We start from the raw sequence: 18,116 nt of genomic DNA on the forward strand, positions 1-18,116 counted from the left end.
AACATGGATGATTATAGCATTATTATATGCAGTGCTGCACGTTTTCATGTTTCTCCTTTACTTTTCAGAGAACAGACAGCAGATATTATTTCCTAATCATTAAGATTCAGAAAAATAATGCGATTAAAAAGATATCAGAGCCAGGAGCCGTGGTGCACATCTGTAATCGCAGTGGCTCAAGAAGCTGAGGCAGGAGGATTGCAAGTTCAAAGCCAGCCTCAGCAAATTAGCGAAGCCCTAAGCAGCTTAATGAGACCCTGTCTCTAAATAAAAATACAAAATAGGGTTAGGAATATGGCTCAGTGGTCAAGTGCCCCTAAGTTCAATCCCTGGTACCAAAAAAAAAAAAAAATGGTATTAGAACCTGATGGCTCTCTGGGCTCAGATCCTGGCTTGTTAGTTGTGTAATCCTGGGTGACTCCTTAACCTTTTGGGGTCTTAGTTACCTTAACTGTAAAACGGCAACAAAAACAATATATCACTAGGTTTGATATGAGAAGAAAATAAGGAAATATAGATAAAACACTGAGAATAGTCCTTGGTTTACAGTAAAAGCCAGCTGCTACTATGTTAACATAATGATCATGATCATCTTCGTCATCATCAAGAGCATAATTATGATTGAGGCACATGCTTCTGGATCCCTCTAGTTTGTAAGGCCAGCATTTCCTACATTTTGATGATGTAAGCTAACATCATGACTTTTAGTCATATAACCATCTACATTATAACACTTTTAGCATTGTTTTTCAAATCAACTTTAAAAGAAACCACTTAAAGACTGATTTTAGTCTTATATTCAACAGAAGTATTTGAGAACCATGGATTCAATATGCTGATCATGCTTTTCTAATCAAAAGTAAAATATGTTTCATAGGAGAAAATAAGTTTTAAGATCTACTGCATAGCAGGGTGACCATAGTTAGTAATAATATACTGAATATTTCAAAAGTGCTAAGAGTAAATTTCAAATATTTCACAACCAAAAAAGCAAAGTATCTAACTTTTAAAATGAAAAGTATTCATGGGTGTATTATAAAATCATCTTATGCGCCAATATCAGTGCGTGTGCTACATTCAGGAGACTGAGCTAGGCACTGGCACTAGACTTGTAATTTCAGAAGAGCCGACCTATGCATGAATTGGAAGACAGTTTAGATTCCACTGAACCTACCATCACATCATCTATGTGGATAATGGCCTTGTCAAGGAACGGAACATGGATGACTGTCACTGACTTAACTTTGCTTAGCACATATTCAGGTCTGAACCCTGCCTCAACACCAAGGATTGGAAATAATTCCCTCTTAGTGAGGCCCTAAGCAACTTATCAAGACCCTGACTCAAAATAAAACATGAAAAGGCCTGGGGATGTGGCTCAGTGGTTGAGTGCCCCTGGGTTCAATCCTTGGTGCCAAACAAACAAAAAACTGTTTCTTCTTCGTGGTCTAAGTTTCTAGTAATGTGAGCACTGTCTTGGTGGGTAGCTTGGAGACAGGGTGAGGCCTTTGTGAAAGAAAAAAAATAACACTCTATCCAATGTTCTCATCCAATCTCTGCAGATGGGTTTAAATATATTTTGACCCCTGTGTTAACCCATTTTCATGTGATCTATTTGGCATAAGAAAAGATTAATCACTTATGAAAAACAAGCTAACATCCCTACAGCAAATATATTATCACAATATAGAACAGGACATAAAGGTTTGCACTTGCATCATTAGCCTGGATCTAAGAAATGAGACGCTCTACGTGATGTATAATATGGTAAGGAAAACACAGCTGTTTGCTTCTGTAGCAAAGTGCCTAGGTGCACTGCACCTGAGTCTGCAAACACTTAATAAGCCCTCAACAGTAAAGCTGTGTTGCTCAGGACAGCAATGGCTGAAAGCCATTATCCATGGATAATTAACTATGTCAGGACACTGCGGTCCTAACATGAGGTCCTCATAATTCCCCGCTAAGGGAAAGACAGTAAAACATTATTATAATATATTACTAATATTTAATAAGAAGACTGTTCTATTTGTGTGTTATTAATGCAAGCTGTAAGTTACCATATCACATGAATTATTATTATTTCTTCTGGGCACTTGAAGGGCAAAGTGGCCCTCTGAGTTTAAGAACAGTAAAGAAATACTTCCATTTGGGATTAAAATTTTTAAAATGTATTTGTAATATGTTCTGTTTATTTTCCCTCTGATTCCATGAACATATCTTATGACAGACATGGACCACTGGAAAAGCCATCACTGAAATCACCAATTCTAAGGAAGCCCAAAGCTACATACTTGTAAAACATTCCTAGTGCACACACTGGATCTTTCAAAGAGTCTATCATTTTGCCTTTTCCAAACATTTGGTCATTTTGAGACTCTCCCCTATGACAAAGTATTTAAATTTCTCAGTTAACAAGGATTTTGACACTTGAAGACAAAAGCTCCCCTCCATTTATTAAGACGACTTCCTACTGTGTGGGGCTGTTTTTTACCTCATAATTAAAATAGCACCTGAACAGGACCATCTGTGAGCATGGATTAAGTTTTTTACAAAATGTGAGTATCTTTTCATTTTTTCCCCCTGCCACATGCCTCTAAAACCTCATACATACTTAGTGTGACATAAAAGAAAAGCATGCTTAAATAAACTTTTACTCCAAAGAGGGAGGGTTGGGGGTGGAAAGGAAAAGTAGAGAGTAGTTAGGGTAAACACTTTGCTCTTCACTCTAACCTTCCATCGTGCATTAATAAATAAATATACAGCTCTGTAATTTGCTCAAAGAATGAACAAACTGTCAGTCTTTGCTTCCTGCTTCTAGGATCCTGTCAAGTTTATGGCAACCCAGAGACACAGTTTGCCACTTAATTTTCTTCTTCCTTCTTTTTCAAATACACACATTTTGGAAAAGATATTATTCATCCAAAAGGCTGCCAAGACGGCGGGTTAGGGTGGATTTCAATATACAGACTATTTCACAAGCTAGTCTTGTTTAACCAAAATACCAAAATAAAGTCTCTTTGGGATTTTTTTTTGCACGAACTGCAAATCCATAAATGCAGAGATCACAAACATCAACACAGACATTTCGTCCAGAGGGTTTACCGACCTTATGCTAGCTCTGCCACAGAAATTCATTTTTCTTTGAAAATGTTGGCTTACTTTAATGAAATGGTTCCTTTGGTATAGTTGGGGCTGTGATGTCAACCTGGCTCCATTCTAATAACCCTATGAAATATTTACAATGAAATGTAACCATGGACGAGTAACAGCTGACTTTAGTGGCAGCCAAGGTTTAGACATAGCCTGTTCTCTTTATTAAAGGAAAGCAGTTGTTTTTATGTTTTCCTCTTCTCCAGAAGATCAAACCCACATGGATTTAATGACTTCCCAAACCACTCTGCTATGTGGCCATCAGTCTGTAGCAGTGAGCTAAGATCATGTGGACCCCATGACATCTTGGTGCTAGTTTCACTCATGCCCTGAAAGCACTTCTGGCTTCCAAGGGACCAGGCAGGAGTTCCAGGCTTTAATGGGAGACATGGTGGCTCACTGGCAAAGAAGTCCTGGCCGTACTTTCTGAGAATCAAAGCCTTCATCGGGTCCAAAATGGCCAACAAATTTGCAGACACCTTCTTGGTGACAATGAGCACCACAAACATCTCATTCACTTTCTCAAAAACCCTCGTATGCTTTCTCTGGAAAAGGTAAGATGAGACACAGCCAAGTGCAAGGCAAAAATGATAACAACACCAATGATCATATACCTAAGTATCTCCTCCAGGCCAGAACCAAGTGACAAGGCCACAGAGGCAGTACCCAGATTGTGGCCTGGTCTCCTGGCCAGGGCCACTGCCCTTATCCTTGAGGAGTGTGAGAAGGTTGAAAAGGTTTTTCATTTTATATCAAAGTTCTATCTATCCCAGCAGCTCAGGAGGCTGAGACAGGAGGATCGCGAGTTCAAAGTCAGCCTCAGCGCTAAGTAACTCAATGAGACCCTGTCTCTAAATAAATCAAAATAGGGCTGGGGACGTGGCTCAGTGGCTTAGTGCCCTGAGTTCAATCCCTGGTACCCACCCCCCCAACAAACACACAAAAGTTCTACCTATAACATCTGGCCTACAGACGTGTTTTGGATCAGCCCGAATAACAGTTACAATATTTGAATTTGTTGCTAACACCTAAATAGCTGGGAGACTTCAAAAGCACGCACAGTCTGAACTTTCCACTTCTCTTAAAAATGTGGATGGCCTGGTAACATGAATCTGGCCTCCTAGTGAGAGGGGAGGCAGCCGCCCACTTCAGACTAGATGTCAACTCCTGGTTCACCCCAGTCCCTCCTCTGTGGCTTCTTTCATTTCAGTTATTGCTAGGTCCTGTAGACATCTGAGTTTGCAACTCCTAGTCTGAATTCACTAGCATTCATTAGCAAACACGAATATCCAACTCTCATGCAGGCATCAGCAAGAGCTCAGAAGAACATTTCCTTTGGAAACATCGGTGCCTTTTTGGGTACAATTTCACCATTCCACGTGTCCTGCTCACCGCTCAACACCAGGCCTCATTCTCTTATTTACCCAGGTGTTGCAGTTTTAGGCACCCTTGGTACAAAAGCTGGTGACGTACAAGGACAATCAAAGTGCTCTGAAACACACAGGGAAAGATCTCCAGCATGGCAGGGGAATGGCTTTTTATTTTATGATGCAGAGTCCTGGACCTGCCGCCCAAGCCTGTGCTGTTAGTGTCTGCTTTGCTCAAACTCACTCCTGGGTTTATGCACACAGGCATACTTTCTTAACACACCCTCTCTGACTTTTCTGCCACAGCCTGTTTTCAATGCTGCTAGAAGATGCTGGGCTTAGTACAGCTCCCAATTCTCAGAGGCCCCCTCAAAGCTTTTAAAGCTGGCATACCATGCAGAATTTCAAATGAAGAACCAACAGCAGAAAGATCATTTACAGTAACTATACAAACAAGCTAAATGAAAGACTTGTGTTCCGTCATTAAAAATAATAATGCTAAAGCCCTGAGGGCTGAAATGTAAAGCTTTTACTTCGTGTGAGGAAACAGAAAAGGAGTGTGTTTATTATTCCAATAAGATAACCTGCTAATTTATTTAGTAGGCAATTTTAGAGTACACTCGTTCACAGAGAAATCTCACTTTATCAGATTATATGAAAAATAACAACCACAAATAAAATGCTCATTCAAGCCAAGGGCTTTTGCAAGATAGAAAGGCCTGGGAAGCCAGAAAAGGGCTGCCAGGAGGTTCTACCATTGGGAGAGTCCACCTCTCGCTCCCTGTTCTCCTGAACCAAGCCCAGAGTTAGTTATAGAGTTATCTCTCTCGCACTTTGGAGATGATGCCTAACATTATGACAACAGAGAAGAGGAAAGGTCTCTGGACCTGCCTACCTACAACAAGTTTCTGTAAAGTAATGAATACAGACAGCTTGGGGACCATCCACCTGCGCAGCCTGCCTCTTCTGCCTGCAAAGTGAAACCACCAGGGATTGGCAGAAGGTACTTGTCTGACAGGGCCAGGACAGCCTCTCTCCTCGGTGACAGCCTGGGTCTACCCTCTTAAACTTGACCCACCATAATTCCTTCACAATGCAGCAGCGAGGCAGCTGACAGTAGCAGCTGCAGCTCCTAAGCGAGATGGATGGAATTTTCATAACTAGTTCCCCAAGTTACATTTTACCTTCAAGATAATTTATGAGCTGCTCCGGAGCCTTGAAGAGACAATATGCTTGCCATAAAATTAACTGTAACAGTCTTGTAGGTTATAATCAACACTGGGAGGGTAGCACCAACTGGATGAAACACATGGTATAATTGATGGTGAAACTGGAAATGAAGCAAGCTAACAATGTCATTACTGTGCACACGGACTTAGCAGAACCTGTGCTTCCCCAGAGTTAATTACAATCACCGTGCAGGGCCATATTCTGGTGGAGAAGAGGCCAGAGCTGGGCAGAGAGGTAGAGATTTTGCTGGCAAGATCATAGGCACCTGGATGGATACAGAAGCTGTCGATAGTCTGGAAAAAGAAGCAAGGCCTATCAAGAACCATAGGAGCATCCAGCAGTATGTATGGTTCCTGGAGTTCAGACCAGGCTCTAGAGAAGCCTTCAGTGTAGACATAACTTCATTTTCTCAGTAAAAAGCACCTGTTTCAGTGAGGAAAAAGATATGGATAAAAAGAAGAAGAACTTCCAAAAGGCCTTTTCGAGATTTATAGTATTTAAAATATCTCAGAACTGAACCCTTTCAAGTGAACATGGGCATATCTTACTAACAAATTACAATGATCAATAAAACCTAAAGGTTTATTAAATTAAAAAGTGACCTCCTGAGCACCCTGTCCACTGGAGATTATGGAGAGAAAGCAAATCAAAATGGCCATGTCAATCACTCCCATGTTGGAAACAAACTGATGCCTAGACACTAAAAAACAAGACCAATACTCAAAAAGAGAGAATATTCTAAACACATTGGAACCATTCAGATAATTTTAATGAGCGATTTAAAGGTGACTGACCTATACTTTGTTTTCTGATTTGTTTGCTTGGGTTTTTTGTTGTTGTTGTTTTTGTCCTGGGACAAGATACTAGAAAATTCTGATAAATGATACAACAGTGTCCCCTACAGGCCAACAGAGCTGTTCTTCCCCCTTGTCCCCCTTTACTCCATCAACAGAAAGTCAGAGCTAAACTTTTATCTATAACCTAGAATATACATTACAGAGTAAATTTGTAAAATACACTGGGGACACCCCTGAGATAGGATAAAATTGCTAGTCTTCATGTGAAGTAAATTGTTTTCTAGATATAAACATACTGTACAGCTGGTATTAACCCATGATGGAGTAGATAAATGGCTACCCTTTCACCTTAAGGGCACCTACTCAAATTGGCCTTGACTAACACAGCCCAAAGATTACTTGACTGGGAGGATTTACAGATTCTTGGAGGCTAAACTTTGATGTTCTCTTCTTTGCTTCTACTCTCCCACCTTCTAAAAGATTGTAACCAATATAAAGAAATGATATAGCTATAAAGATAATAACTTCCCTTTGAAAGATTTATGGTAGGGAGATTTATATAGCATCAGCTAGAAACTCCTTCCTTATAGAGAGAGATGCAACCCACAACTAAAAAGTGTGAAACATATTTAGGTACCAGAGGAAATAAATATTTACAGATATGCACAGGTTTCTCTCCACTCTGGGAGGAGCCCGGGAGATCTCTAAGTCCGGTATCATGAGGCTGGAGTCACAGCGCTTATGGAACCCTAGGAGAGGTTGGCAAAGCTTTGTTCCTGCCTCATAGCAGCTGCACAGCAGATGTGGTCTGAGCTGGGCCATCCTGGCTTCAATTCCGCCTCCACTTCATTCTAACCTTCGCCTGGGGCACGTGATTCTGCATGTCTATGCCTCCCTCTTCCCTTCACAGGAAGACTTACAACTGCCTGGCACACCTACCTTCAGCTGTTCTCTGGGCTCTAACTCAGGGAGCCACACCTTGTCAGAGCTAGAAGATGCCTCTGTCTTCAGACTGAACCCGGGCTTTAGGGTCTTGCACTTACTAGGCAAGTGCTCTACCACGGAGCTACTTTCCAGACCATTTTTATTTTTTTGAGACAGGGTCTCACTAAGTTGCCCAGGTTGGCCTCAAATTTGTGATCTCCTGCATCTGACTCCTGGGTAGCTGGGATTATAGGTGTGAACCCACCTAAGTCACTGCTTTTTTGGATGAAGCTGCTAAGGCCTAAAGTGTCTGTAACATGCCCAGATTCCTAGAGCCAGCTGGTGACAGGACCCAACTTTGGTCCCAGTTCAGGAAAACCCTGTTTAGAGTCCTTCCTACCAGTACTAGGCATCTACCATGGGGCTGGGATTTATATGCTGGCATATCAAAGGAGAGGCCAGTTTTGGATAGGGAAGCTGGGTTTATTCTTGACTTTTTTGTTTTGCTATCAAGATGATGATAATATGTGACTTTAATTGAACACCTAGTATGTTTCAGGTACTCCCTCTAGGTGTTTTACATGAAATTGCTTAATCAACCCTATGAAATAGGTTCTGTATTACCATCCCCTAGGCAAAATACAAATGAGAAAATTGAGGCTTAGAGGAGTTAAGTAACTTGTCTAGTTACAATCTGTAATTGAAACTTGCCTGGAGTTACAGAAGTGGATCCAAGGCAACCTGACTCAGAGTCAACCAACCACTATGCCACGTTAATGAAATTTACTCTGGAAGAAAACTTTTTCCCATCAACATTGAACTTTAAAAAGCATGCGTTGGAAATTACTTCTTTATAGAGAGAGATGTATCCAAATAAAAAGTGGGAAGCATGTTTGGGTACCAGAGAACATGGTACTAGGAAATGCCCACATCCCCTGGAGAGAAGGTAGCACAAAATTTATCCAATAACCCATCATCATATAGATTCTCTTGCTTCTCACTCACTCTTGGAGACAAGGAACTACCTACCCACTTGTAGCCAACACATGTAGCCCTCCTGGTGGCTGGCACAAAATGAGTCCACAAAAGAACACTTAAGAAGAACTTGCCTCCTCCTTTCCTGGACATGGGTTTCTATGGAAGCATGACTCAATCTCTCCATAGTGTTTGTTATTCTATATTGTATAATACATTTCCCCAATCAAGTGTTACTCAGCTCTATAGCCTCAGGGCCAAGGACAGGGTCTAGTACCAGGCAGGCAGCCAATAATATTTGCTGAACCAACACACAACGGACAGATCACTCACAGCAAGCACCACACCCATGTATGAAGTGCTTCAGTATATGAGCACATTGGTCCCCAGCACCCACGAGGCTTCTCCAGTTCTCTCTTAAGAGAGATTTATCAGGATAACGTGGTCTGAATTTAAGTCCTTCTTAAATGACACACGTCTTGGAGAAGTAGCTGGGAACCAGGGTACACATAATCAGAAAATTAAAGTGGATTCCCCAGGATTTTCCCTCATGTAAAACTGCTATCTCATGAAGACCTCATATGCATGACCCACCCCAACTAGAGGTGCAAGGTTTATTCCAAGTGATCACTTTACGAGGAAGAGCAGAAAGGAAACTTTTCTATTTTTATCCCAACCAAATGACTTTATTTTGGTCCTGCTGAGCATTGTTAATATGCAGGGTTCCCTGAGGAAAGCAGTCCTTGCCTGTCATCCCAGTAGAATACAAGGTCACGGGAGAAGAATTTCCATTGGTTTTGTTCACTGCTGTAGTTCCAGAACCACTTAACGAATGTTTGTTGAATAAACAAATGCATGAGTCAATGTCTCCCTCAAAACATTTAAGCCGCACTGCCCATAACAGCCAGACTGATGACAGTCAGAAACCCGCCAGAAGCCGAGCTCGCGCTGAAGCCCACGTGTTGATTTTATAAATAAGATGCACAGAAGTCAATTGGCTTTTGTCCTCCATAAAACTGTTCAAATGATGACAGTAACAATGGTAATAACGTTAACAACACTTGCCTCCTCAAGATAAGTTTGCTGTATCTTGGAAAAGAGGTAACCCTATCTCTAGACTCATTTAATCCTTGCTCTAAATTTATACAATGTTTCAATTCCTACACATTTATGAGGAGGTTTTATGGAGTTATCGGGTTTTATAGAGTAATCTGGTTCAGAGACACAAAGGACATTCTTCTGCTAAGGGCAGCAGAAAGCAGAGACTGTAATTATTAAAGGAGAAGAGACAGCAGCATTAAAAAGAAAGACATCGATAGCAATTAGCAGGCCAGCGCTTCCCCGCTTCTCCCTCAAATCCCTGTCGTTTGTTCCCAGTCCTAATACTGCAAACAAATTCAGCTGGCTGCAAAGGATAGTGGCTAACTACAGATGCCACAACTTCTAGTGCCCAGCTGACTCTGCCAGAAAAAATAGCCCCTCTTTCAAGCACAAATGACGGCAGCCGACACGGTCAGGTGACACAGTCACAGGTTGTCGCAGCAGATAACTGCATCAGCCTCATCATCCCAGAGCCCGTCCTCAGGGCCAGTGTCTCCATTCTGTTGTGACCATAACTCCCTAGAGCAGAAAACAAGCTCTGGCCCAAATGCCAAGTCACTAAAGCTAATGCTCATGGCTGCACTGATATCATTACAGCCACATCAGGACCTCAGCAGGAAGCCAGGAAAAAGCAGCTGCCTGGAGCAGGTGAAATACAGGCTTGAGGCCACATTCGCCTCAGTTTTGCTCCCTCTTTCCAAGGCTTGCCCCTAGAGAGGCCCTGATGACCCCACCCTACCCCAGTTTTTCCTCTTCTCCCCTAAGTTTTATGTCACTTCCAGGAAGGGCAGGGAATCAAGAATGAGCAGATAAGGGACGAGACCATCTTTTTGCTCTGGTCGCAGCCTAGACCCATGGCATTCTCTCCTCAAGTGTCCCTGAGTCGGCCTGTGCACAAAAGCATCCTTCCTCCTTGGGCTGCAACGAGAGCCTGGGTCATTGTCTTGGGCCTTAAACACCATATGCTGCGGATGGTGATCCCTCCTTCCAACTTCAAGGTTCTGCCTCTGGCAAGTTAGATGAATGGCCAGTACTTACTTCCAATATGAGATCTACCCTTACTTCCAGTTGCCAAGGTTTCCACCCCTGCAAGGTTAGGGAAAAAATAAAAAACGATCTTCTTCATGATTACGAAAAATACAGAATATAGCATAATTAGAAATACAAGAATAGATTAAGGTTAAAGTCATTTAATTCTGCCAGTTGGTTCAATCACTCTCAGTGCCAAGCACTCTTCTAGGTGCCAGGATACACGGTGAACAAGGTGGCACCGTCCCTTGGCCATATAGGGCATGATTCTAATGGAGGACACAGCATGATGTCACAAAACCTAGGGTACGGGTTTTATAGCAATGAAAGAACAGACAAATGCCCTGCCCTCATGAAGCTTACATTCTGGAGGAGGGACAAAAATATAATCACAGAATCAAGTACACACATAGTAAATTGTGAGTGTCTCCTTTCATAAACTTCTAACAAAATACAGGTCCCTTAAAGCAGAGCACACCGCTAAGTCACTTGCAGTTTCACACAGTGCTTCACACACAGAAGAATCAAAGTGTGTGTGCTAGCCACTGTGTTCTTATCGACTGCCCTACCCACAGCTTGAACCATAAGTTAGTTCAGAGTTGAGAGACTGTCATATTCCTCGTAATCTTCCTGATACTTCCCACAACGTCTAGCACAACTACTTGCACATGATAAGCAATTACAAAATAAGTCATTGCTAAAACTGGACTGCACTGATTGTCAGTTTTGAGTATAATCGAGGACTGCCAGAGACCAAAGAGGAGAAACCAGTTACCAGGGAGAAGACCCGAATGGGGCTAGTCTTAGAACCCAAGCTGCTCTGTACAAGTAGTTTACGTGCCCAAGGCCTGACGCTGCCTTAGCTTAGAAAAGTAAATCCTATTCAAATCCTGTGACAAGTTCTAGGTTCTAACAAACCAGATTTTGGAGTCTTAACAAAGATGTCCAGAGTGATCCCTCATGGGGGTAAGTGGCAATGGCTGGGGTCATGGAGAATGGGAAGATGGTTAAGGAAGATGGTTGTTTGACTTGTCCAGGAAAAAAAGAAAATGGCAGTGTTTTGAGCTAATGAAACCCCAAATGATGACAATATATCTATAAAGTCACCTAAGTCTTGGAGAATTACTTTTAACTGGAAGTAAGCAGTTCCAAAAGCTTTTCTAAGCAACTGTCATAAATATTTTAAACTGTTTAAGCCATTGTAAGGCTCCTTGAACCTGTACAAAGTTGCCTACTATGGGAATACAGTAGTTCAGGTGGAGCCTAAAAGCTGAGGAGCTATAAATGGGACAATTTCCACTTAGGTCATGTTCTTTCCAGGGTTGCCATGTTCAGAGACACTGTAATGAAACAAATGTAAGAGAATAGCAGAAGAAATAAGTAGGGAATCTCTGGAAACGAATAAGCTGGGCTACATGTGAAAACACAAAGGGCAAGATCTGTTCATGGCCATGGTGAAATGAGCATAGCCGGAAGTTAATGACAGCTCCGTTGTAACCCCACCCCTTAAACAAGTCAAACATCCATACAAGTTCCTTAGCGTTTACCACTGGCAAGAGAGTTGAGTAACTGGGCCATGGTTTAACTACATCCTACTAAAAAACAATGGTCTTCAGTAAGCATATTGAAAGATGCTCTATGTCATTAGTCATAAGGGAAATGCAAAATCAAAACCATGACGAGGTACCACTAGGATGTCCATGATAATAATAAAAAGAATGATGATAGCAGGTGTGGATGAGGACATGGAAAAATGGGAGGCTTTGTGCGTGATGGTGGGAATGTGCAAACGGTGTAGCCAATACGGCAAACAGGCTGGCAGTTCCTCAAAGATAGATGCAGTGTTACCATGTGACCCAGCAATTCTACTCTAGGTATATACCTGCTATGATTTAGATGTGGCTTGTCCTTGGGTTCATGTGTTGCAAGTCTGGTGCCCAGTGAGGAGATGTTGTGAGATGGTGGGACCATTAGAGGGGGAGCCTAAGGGGAGGCTGTTGTGTCACTAGAAGCCCTCTCAGGAAGGATTAAGGTGGTTCTCATGGAATTTGAGTTCTCTCTTGAAAGCTGTTATAAAAGAGTAGACTGGCCCCTTCCTGCCCTCTGCTTTCCTGTCTTGACATGACCTCTCCCTCTTGCTTGTGCTCCCCACATTGGAATGCTATTCACCATGAAGTCATTCACAAAAGCCAATCTGATGCAGCACCATGTCCTTCAACCTCCAGATCTGTAGCTAAATAAACCTCTCTTCTTTATAAAGTACCCAGCCTTTAGTATTCATTATAACAACAGAAAACGACTATGTGAAGCCCAAAAGAGCTGAAAACATGTCATTCAAAAACCTGCACATGAATATTCATAAGAGCATTCTTTATAATAGCCCCAAAGTGGAAACAACCCAAATACCCATCAACTGATAACTGCATAAATAAAACGTGGGCATATTAATAAAACAGAACATTATTCAGTAGTAAAAAGGAGGTGAAATATTTACACACTAAGACATGGATGAACCCTGGAATCATTATGCTAGTGAAAGACATCAGATACAAAAGGCCACAATGGTATATGATTCTATTTATTAAAAAACAATCAAAATAGGCAAATCTATAGAGATAGAAAGCAGATTAATGTTTGCAAGGCCTATGGAGATTAGGGAACATTGAGAGTAGATGTTCACAATATGGGGTTTCATTTTGGGTAATGGAAATACTCTGAAATTAGACAGTGGTAATGACTGCACTATCCTGTACAGACAATGAAAAAAGCAATCATACACTTTAAAATAAATAAATTTATGTTGTATGAAATTTTGTGCTACATGAATTACATCTCAATTTAAACAAATCCTAAATGACTTGACCTTTGACTTTTTTTTTTTTTGCACCTTTATGTAGCAAAATTTTAGAGTCACCGCTTTCTAGTTAAAAAGCACAGTTACTTCTCCCAGGGCTCCATCTCTCTGTATTATCCTTCACCCAGCTTGCTATTCGCTCTAATCCCCACACACGTAACCAAAACAAACCCCAAGATGAAAAATATGTTAAGTTCCGAGTAACATTTAGAAGCACTTTCATTTCTATATTTTATATAATTACAGTCTGGGTGAGACTTGTATTATATACACGATGTATGTCAGTGTAATGGGTTTTCAATACAACAATTCGAGGCTACGAAGACATCCACAATTAAATACTTTCCTGAATGGGTTCGAGCAACTTGTCCTCTGTTGTGGTGAGGATGGCTCCACCAATTTCCTTTCCACTGCCTCCGCCACCTCTTTCTAGGAACTTTGGACATTCTCGTCCTCAGATAACCCTTAAATTGGCTGCTTGGCACTCTATAACACGCACAGCAAAAGATGTTTACTGAATAAAACCATCCTCATTTCAGAAAGTAGAGTCATGGCTTGTGCCAATTGTCTCTGCAGGAAAGCAGAGTTTCCTGGTCTCCAGTGTCACTGATCTGAAACCAGGATACGCCATGTTCATGGGAAACTGGGGGCAGTTTTAAGCAGATTGCCAGTATCAATTGACAGTAAGTAGACATATAGCTTTTAGTGACCTAGCCACTGTTGGCACTAATTATCATCACTGTGATTTTCTTTGAAAGAGGAATAAAGAAAGGAACAAACAATCCACTCAATGAACATTATGCATTCTTCTTGTTTTTACAGAAAAACTGCCAACTCAGAGTAGGAAGAAAAACTGTTCATGAGCCAGACCTAGATCCAGTATGGAAACATGCACAACAGTCAGACACAGATAGGGACACAGATTTTTTTTGTAAAGCATTTTCTCTAACACTTGATTAACCTACACCTTTGAAACTGAGCAAGCAGGCAGAAATGGAATGCCTGATTCTCACTCTGACATGTTCAAGGCAAAGGACCCATTTTTTTTATTCCCTGAAGCTGACCACGAATAATTATCTCATGATAAACAATGGCCTCAAAATTTCCAGCAGTCTAGGCAAGATGTTGGGGATGTGTATAAAATAAACAAAGGCATTGATTTTTATATTTTTTTAGAAAAACAACTCGGGCATGGATGCTGAACTGTACCTTTTCTTTGGTGCACCTTTCAAATGATAATTCCTTCCACTGTCACCATTAAATCTTAATCCATTCCAGCTCCTTGCATGGGTCATTGAGTCTATATGTACTGCTGTTATTTTAAAATGTTTCCCCTTGGTAGGGAAAGAGGGGGAGAAAAGATGTTGAGAGCCAGATGGGCCTCTTCACAGTTCATTTATCAAACCTAATACGCTGGGCTCCACCCTCCTCTCTCTCACTATTGCGGTTAAACTTCCATAATTTGGTAATCATTTTCATTATCAGAGAGTGACCCTAAAGCAGCCTATCCTGGGATAGCCAGTCCTTGCAGCTGCTCTTTTTCTGCCTTCGTCTACAGTAGACCCTAAGAACCTCAGAGTTTATTAGCTGCAGACTGACCTTTGGGCTGCGGAGGTCAAGAAGGGGTCAGATCAGAGGGCTTGCCCAGTTCTTTAAAAGCTATAACAAGCTGTCCATCAGGCAGAGTGGACTGTATAAACAAAGCCAAATCTTCAGAAATTCTGTACCACTTCTGTTAACACTTACCCTGCATTCACACGGCGTCTTCTGACGTACTTTGGATCATTCAACTCTGGGGAAGTGAATAGACAGCCCTAATAAGCCTATTTGGAGAGGGCTGTTTATGGGATTACCGAGTTTGGGGAAGGAAACCCACAGCACTCAGATGTGCCTCTAGAATCGCAGGGTTGTGTGACACTGTGACAAACTCGGTTACCCCGAGTCCATGAATTGACACTTTCCTCAGAAGCTAATTACAGGCACATATGCTTTTGGTTTAAAGACTGCAGCGAGTCCCAACATGGCTGGGCTCCTGGCCTAGAAAGATATTTTGGGACCGAGTTCCAAGTTGCACTGAAAATATTCTGTCTGATATCATGATCATAAATGAACCTGCCGACAAGAAGGTTTATTACAATAGACTTACACTCAAGTTATTGCCAGCTGTGGAGTCTCGGTTGACCTAAATTTCTTGGAGCTGTACAGTTCATAATGCATTCTCTAACGTGCAATATAAGATAATTAGAGTCATCTGTATGTAACTTTCAGAGGAAAAAATTTCTATTATCTAATCTAACTGATCCCCTGATAGCTTTGATGAAAGTAAAATGCTGTAACCTATTGCCTGGCCTTTGGTGAGTGCTAATTATTTTCTGTCAAAGCACATTTTTCCTCATGTAATTCCAAGTACACAATAGGCCAATCTTTGAAGCACAGACGGCTGGGTAAGCGCTGCCGTGATGTTTTATAACTTTCACCACACGCTGGATGGCTACTCAAGGCAGAGCCTGACTCCAGACGGCCAGGGGACGCTTTGATGAGGGGAAGAGAGGGATATGGTGACTGTCTGTTTACACAGATCATATGGATGAGCCTTTTAGATAGGCACCAGCATGGGAAACATCACATGGGGGTGGAGAAGGGCTGGGGAGGACCGCGGTTATTCAATACTCCGAGGACACTTGGCCTTCTGCACGCTGGAGACATCGCCCTCTTGAAACTGTCTTTCAGGTGTTTGGTGTTCAGGGAGCCTGCGAAGTGTCAGCGGCTAAGTTCTTCCCTCCTCCACCCCTGCCACAAAGGACTTAAGAATTTGTTTCAGATGCTAGACTACATCAACTTCAACACTGGCTCCAGCTCCTGATTAAATTGTTAGCAGTAAGGGCCAGAAATGCTTGAAACCAGACTCCTTTCAAATAGGCCATTTTGGCCACGTTGTCTGATGGTTTGGTGTATTAGGAAATTATTGTTAACAAACCTAATGCTCTTAAAACGGGCCAGCATTTCTCACCATTTGCTCTCTCTGGACTGTGCTGTCTTTAGGGGAATGGGGTGTGTGGGAGAAAGACTACACCTAGTCTTTCTCCCTTCTTTTCTCATTTAATAAGAATCCCAGGAAGAAGACAGGAAACATCAAACAGGAGGAGCCTCTTCCATGTCGCCATGCTGATTCACCTTTATTTAACAAAACATGAGGATCTGAATGAATATAATACTAAAATTGTAATACAAAAAAAGTTTAAGATTATGGAAAGTTGAATTGGAACTTATTCAGACATCATTGAAGTTGAAATTCTCCATCATTTGCTATGGCCACACAAGAAAAAGGGGAATATCATTATGAATTTTTAAATTATTATTTACATGCAAGTCCAAATCTAGAGAGAATTACTATTTGAAAAAGAGTAGCTTTCTGATATCCAATGGGAATCAATAGTTCATACTGTCTCCTCTCTTGGAAAATGCTCATCTCTTCAGTCTTGTTCAGACAATCTATTTTTATGATAATTATTAGCAGTGAAGCTATCAATTATTATAAATGCTGTTACATGAAGTCACTTGGAGAATATGATGGCCATCAATAAATGTTCTTGACTCCAGGCACATAGAATTTTTATGTATCAAATAAGACTCTGAGACTAAATGCAGTATAATCTTCCCAATTCCTCTCCCTCTTAATTACAGACAGATGATAATTCTTTAATTTTTACAAACTATGGATGTAATAGGAGAATCCTAACATTCGAAGGTATTAGTTCCAACCTTCCATGTATCAATTATCTTAAAAAAAAAAAAAAAACCCTGATGATTCGTAGAAGCTTTCCACCAGTACAGCTTTCTAACCACAGGCAACTCTAGAAAGAAACTAGGTAGGAGCAGAAGTAATTCCTATCTTGGTCGATTCTAAAAATGGGGTAGAAAAATAGACTACTTTCAAACAATCTGCCCTGCCTCCAGTGACAGAAGAGCATTATGTGGATTTCCCAGACATCCGCCCTGATTAAAGAGCAATGCAGGCCTTCTAGGCTGCTGGGTAAAAAGAGCTTTTCAGCATCAGGTACTTATATACATTATGCTCAAGATGCAAACATGTATGCTAAACGTAAGTTACCCAGGGAGAAATCACATACACACACCGACGGTGTCATGGATTATTACAATTAATGTAGGTTAGCGTGGGCAGGAGAACTAACTTTAGCTGCAATTGTCTTAAACTTGCTTATTTTTTACCACCCCTCAAAATGAGAGGGACAAGACCAGTGGTAAGGAAGGGCTGAGCCAAATATAGCTCTTGTTTGTCAGGGACAACAAATCCCATTTCATTACAGGACTAACCTGGCATGCCACTCCCTCCTCAGGTTCTGGCGTGTGGTGAGCGGGGCAAGGACCGCAGTCAGGAGTTCATTCCTTTGTTCCACGGGGCCCCTCTCTTTTAACTTCCCGAAGCACGGCATTTGTCTAGAAGAAATGATCCAAAAAAGAGAAAGAAAAAGTGAAAAATTAATAATGAAAAAAAAAAAGCCCATAAGCAAATAAGGACAGTAAATCAATGGCTTTTTTTATTACAGTTCCCCTGCTAACAAATCAATACGGTAAATGATGGCCCAAAATGGCCGGCATATATTTCGTATTTAATCAATGTACATGGCACATAGGTAAACTCCAAAGCTCCATCGCCTTAAGTAACAC

At 41.4% G+C, this 18,116-nt stretch overlaps 1 protein-coding gene across 1 annotated transcript in view; it reads right to left on the reverse strand.

Moving 5' to 3' along the window:
• The window catches only part of LOC306648408 (alpha-ketoglutarate-dependent dioxygenase FTO-like), a 156,826-nt gene extending 138,912 nt beyond the window's left edge, over positions 1-17,914 (reverse strand). The window contains exon 1 of the mRNA XM_079118539.1: positions 17,763-17,914. Within this exon, the coding sequence (XP_078974665.1) occupies positions 17,763-17,881 (119 nt within the window). The 5' untranslated portion in view covers positions 17,882-17,914. The remainder of the gene's footprint in view (positions 1-17,762) is intronic.
• Between the last annotated feature and the right edge of the window lie 202 nt (positions 17,915-18,116).

This window comes from Sciurus vulgaris (assembly GCF_902686455.1).
Source record: "Sciurus vulgaris genome assembly, chromosome: 17".
Taxonomy (NCBI): domain Eukaryota; kingdom Metazoa; phylum Chordata; class Mammalia; order Rodentia; family Sciuridae; genus Sciurus; species Sciurus vulgaris.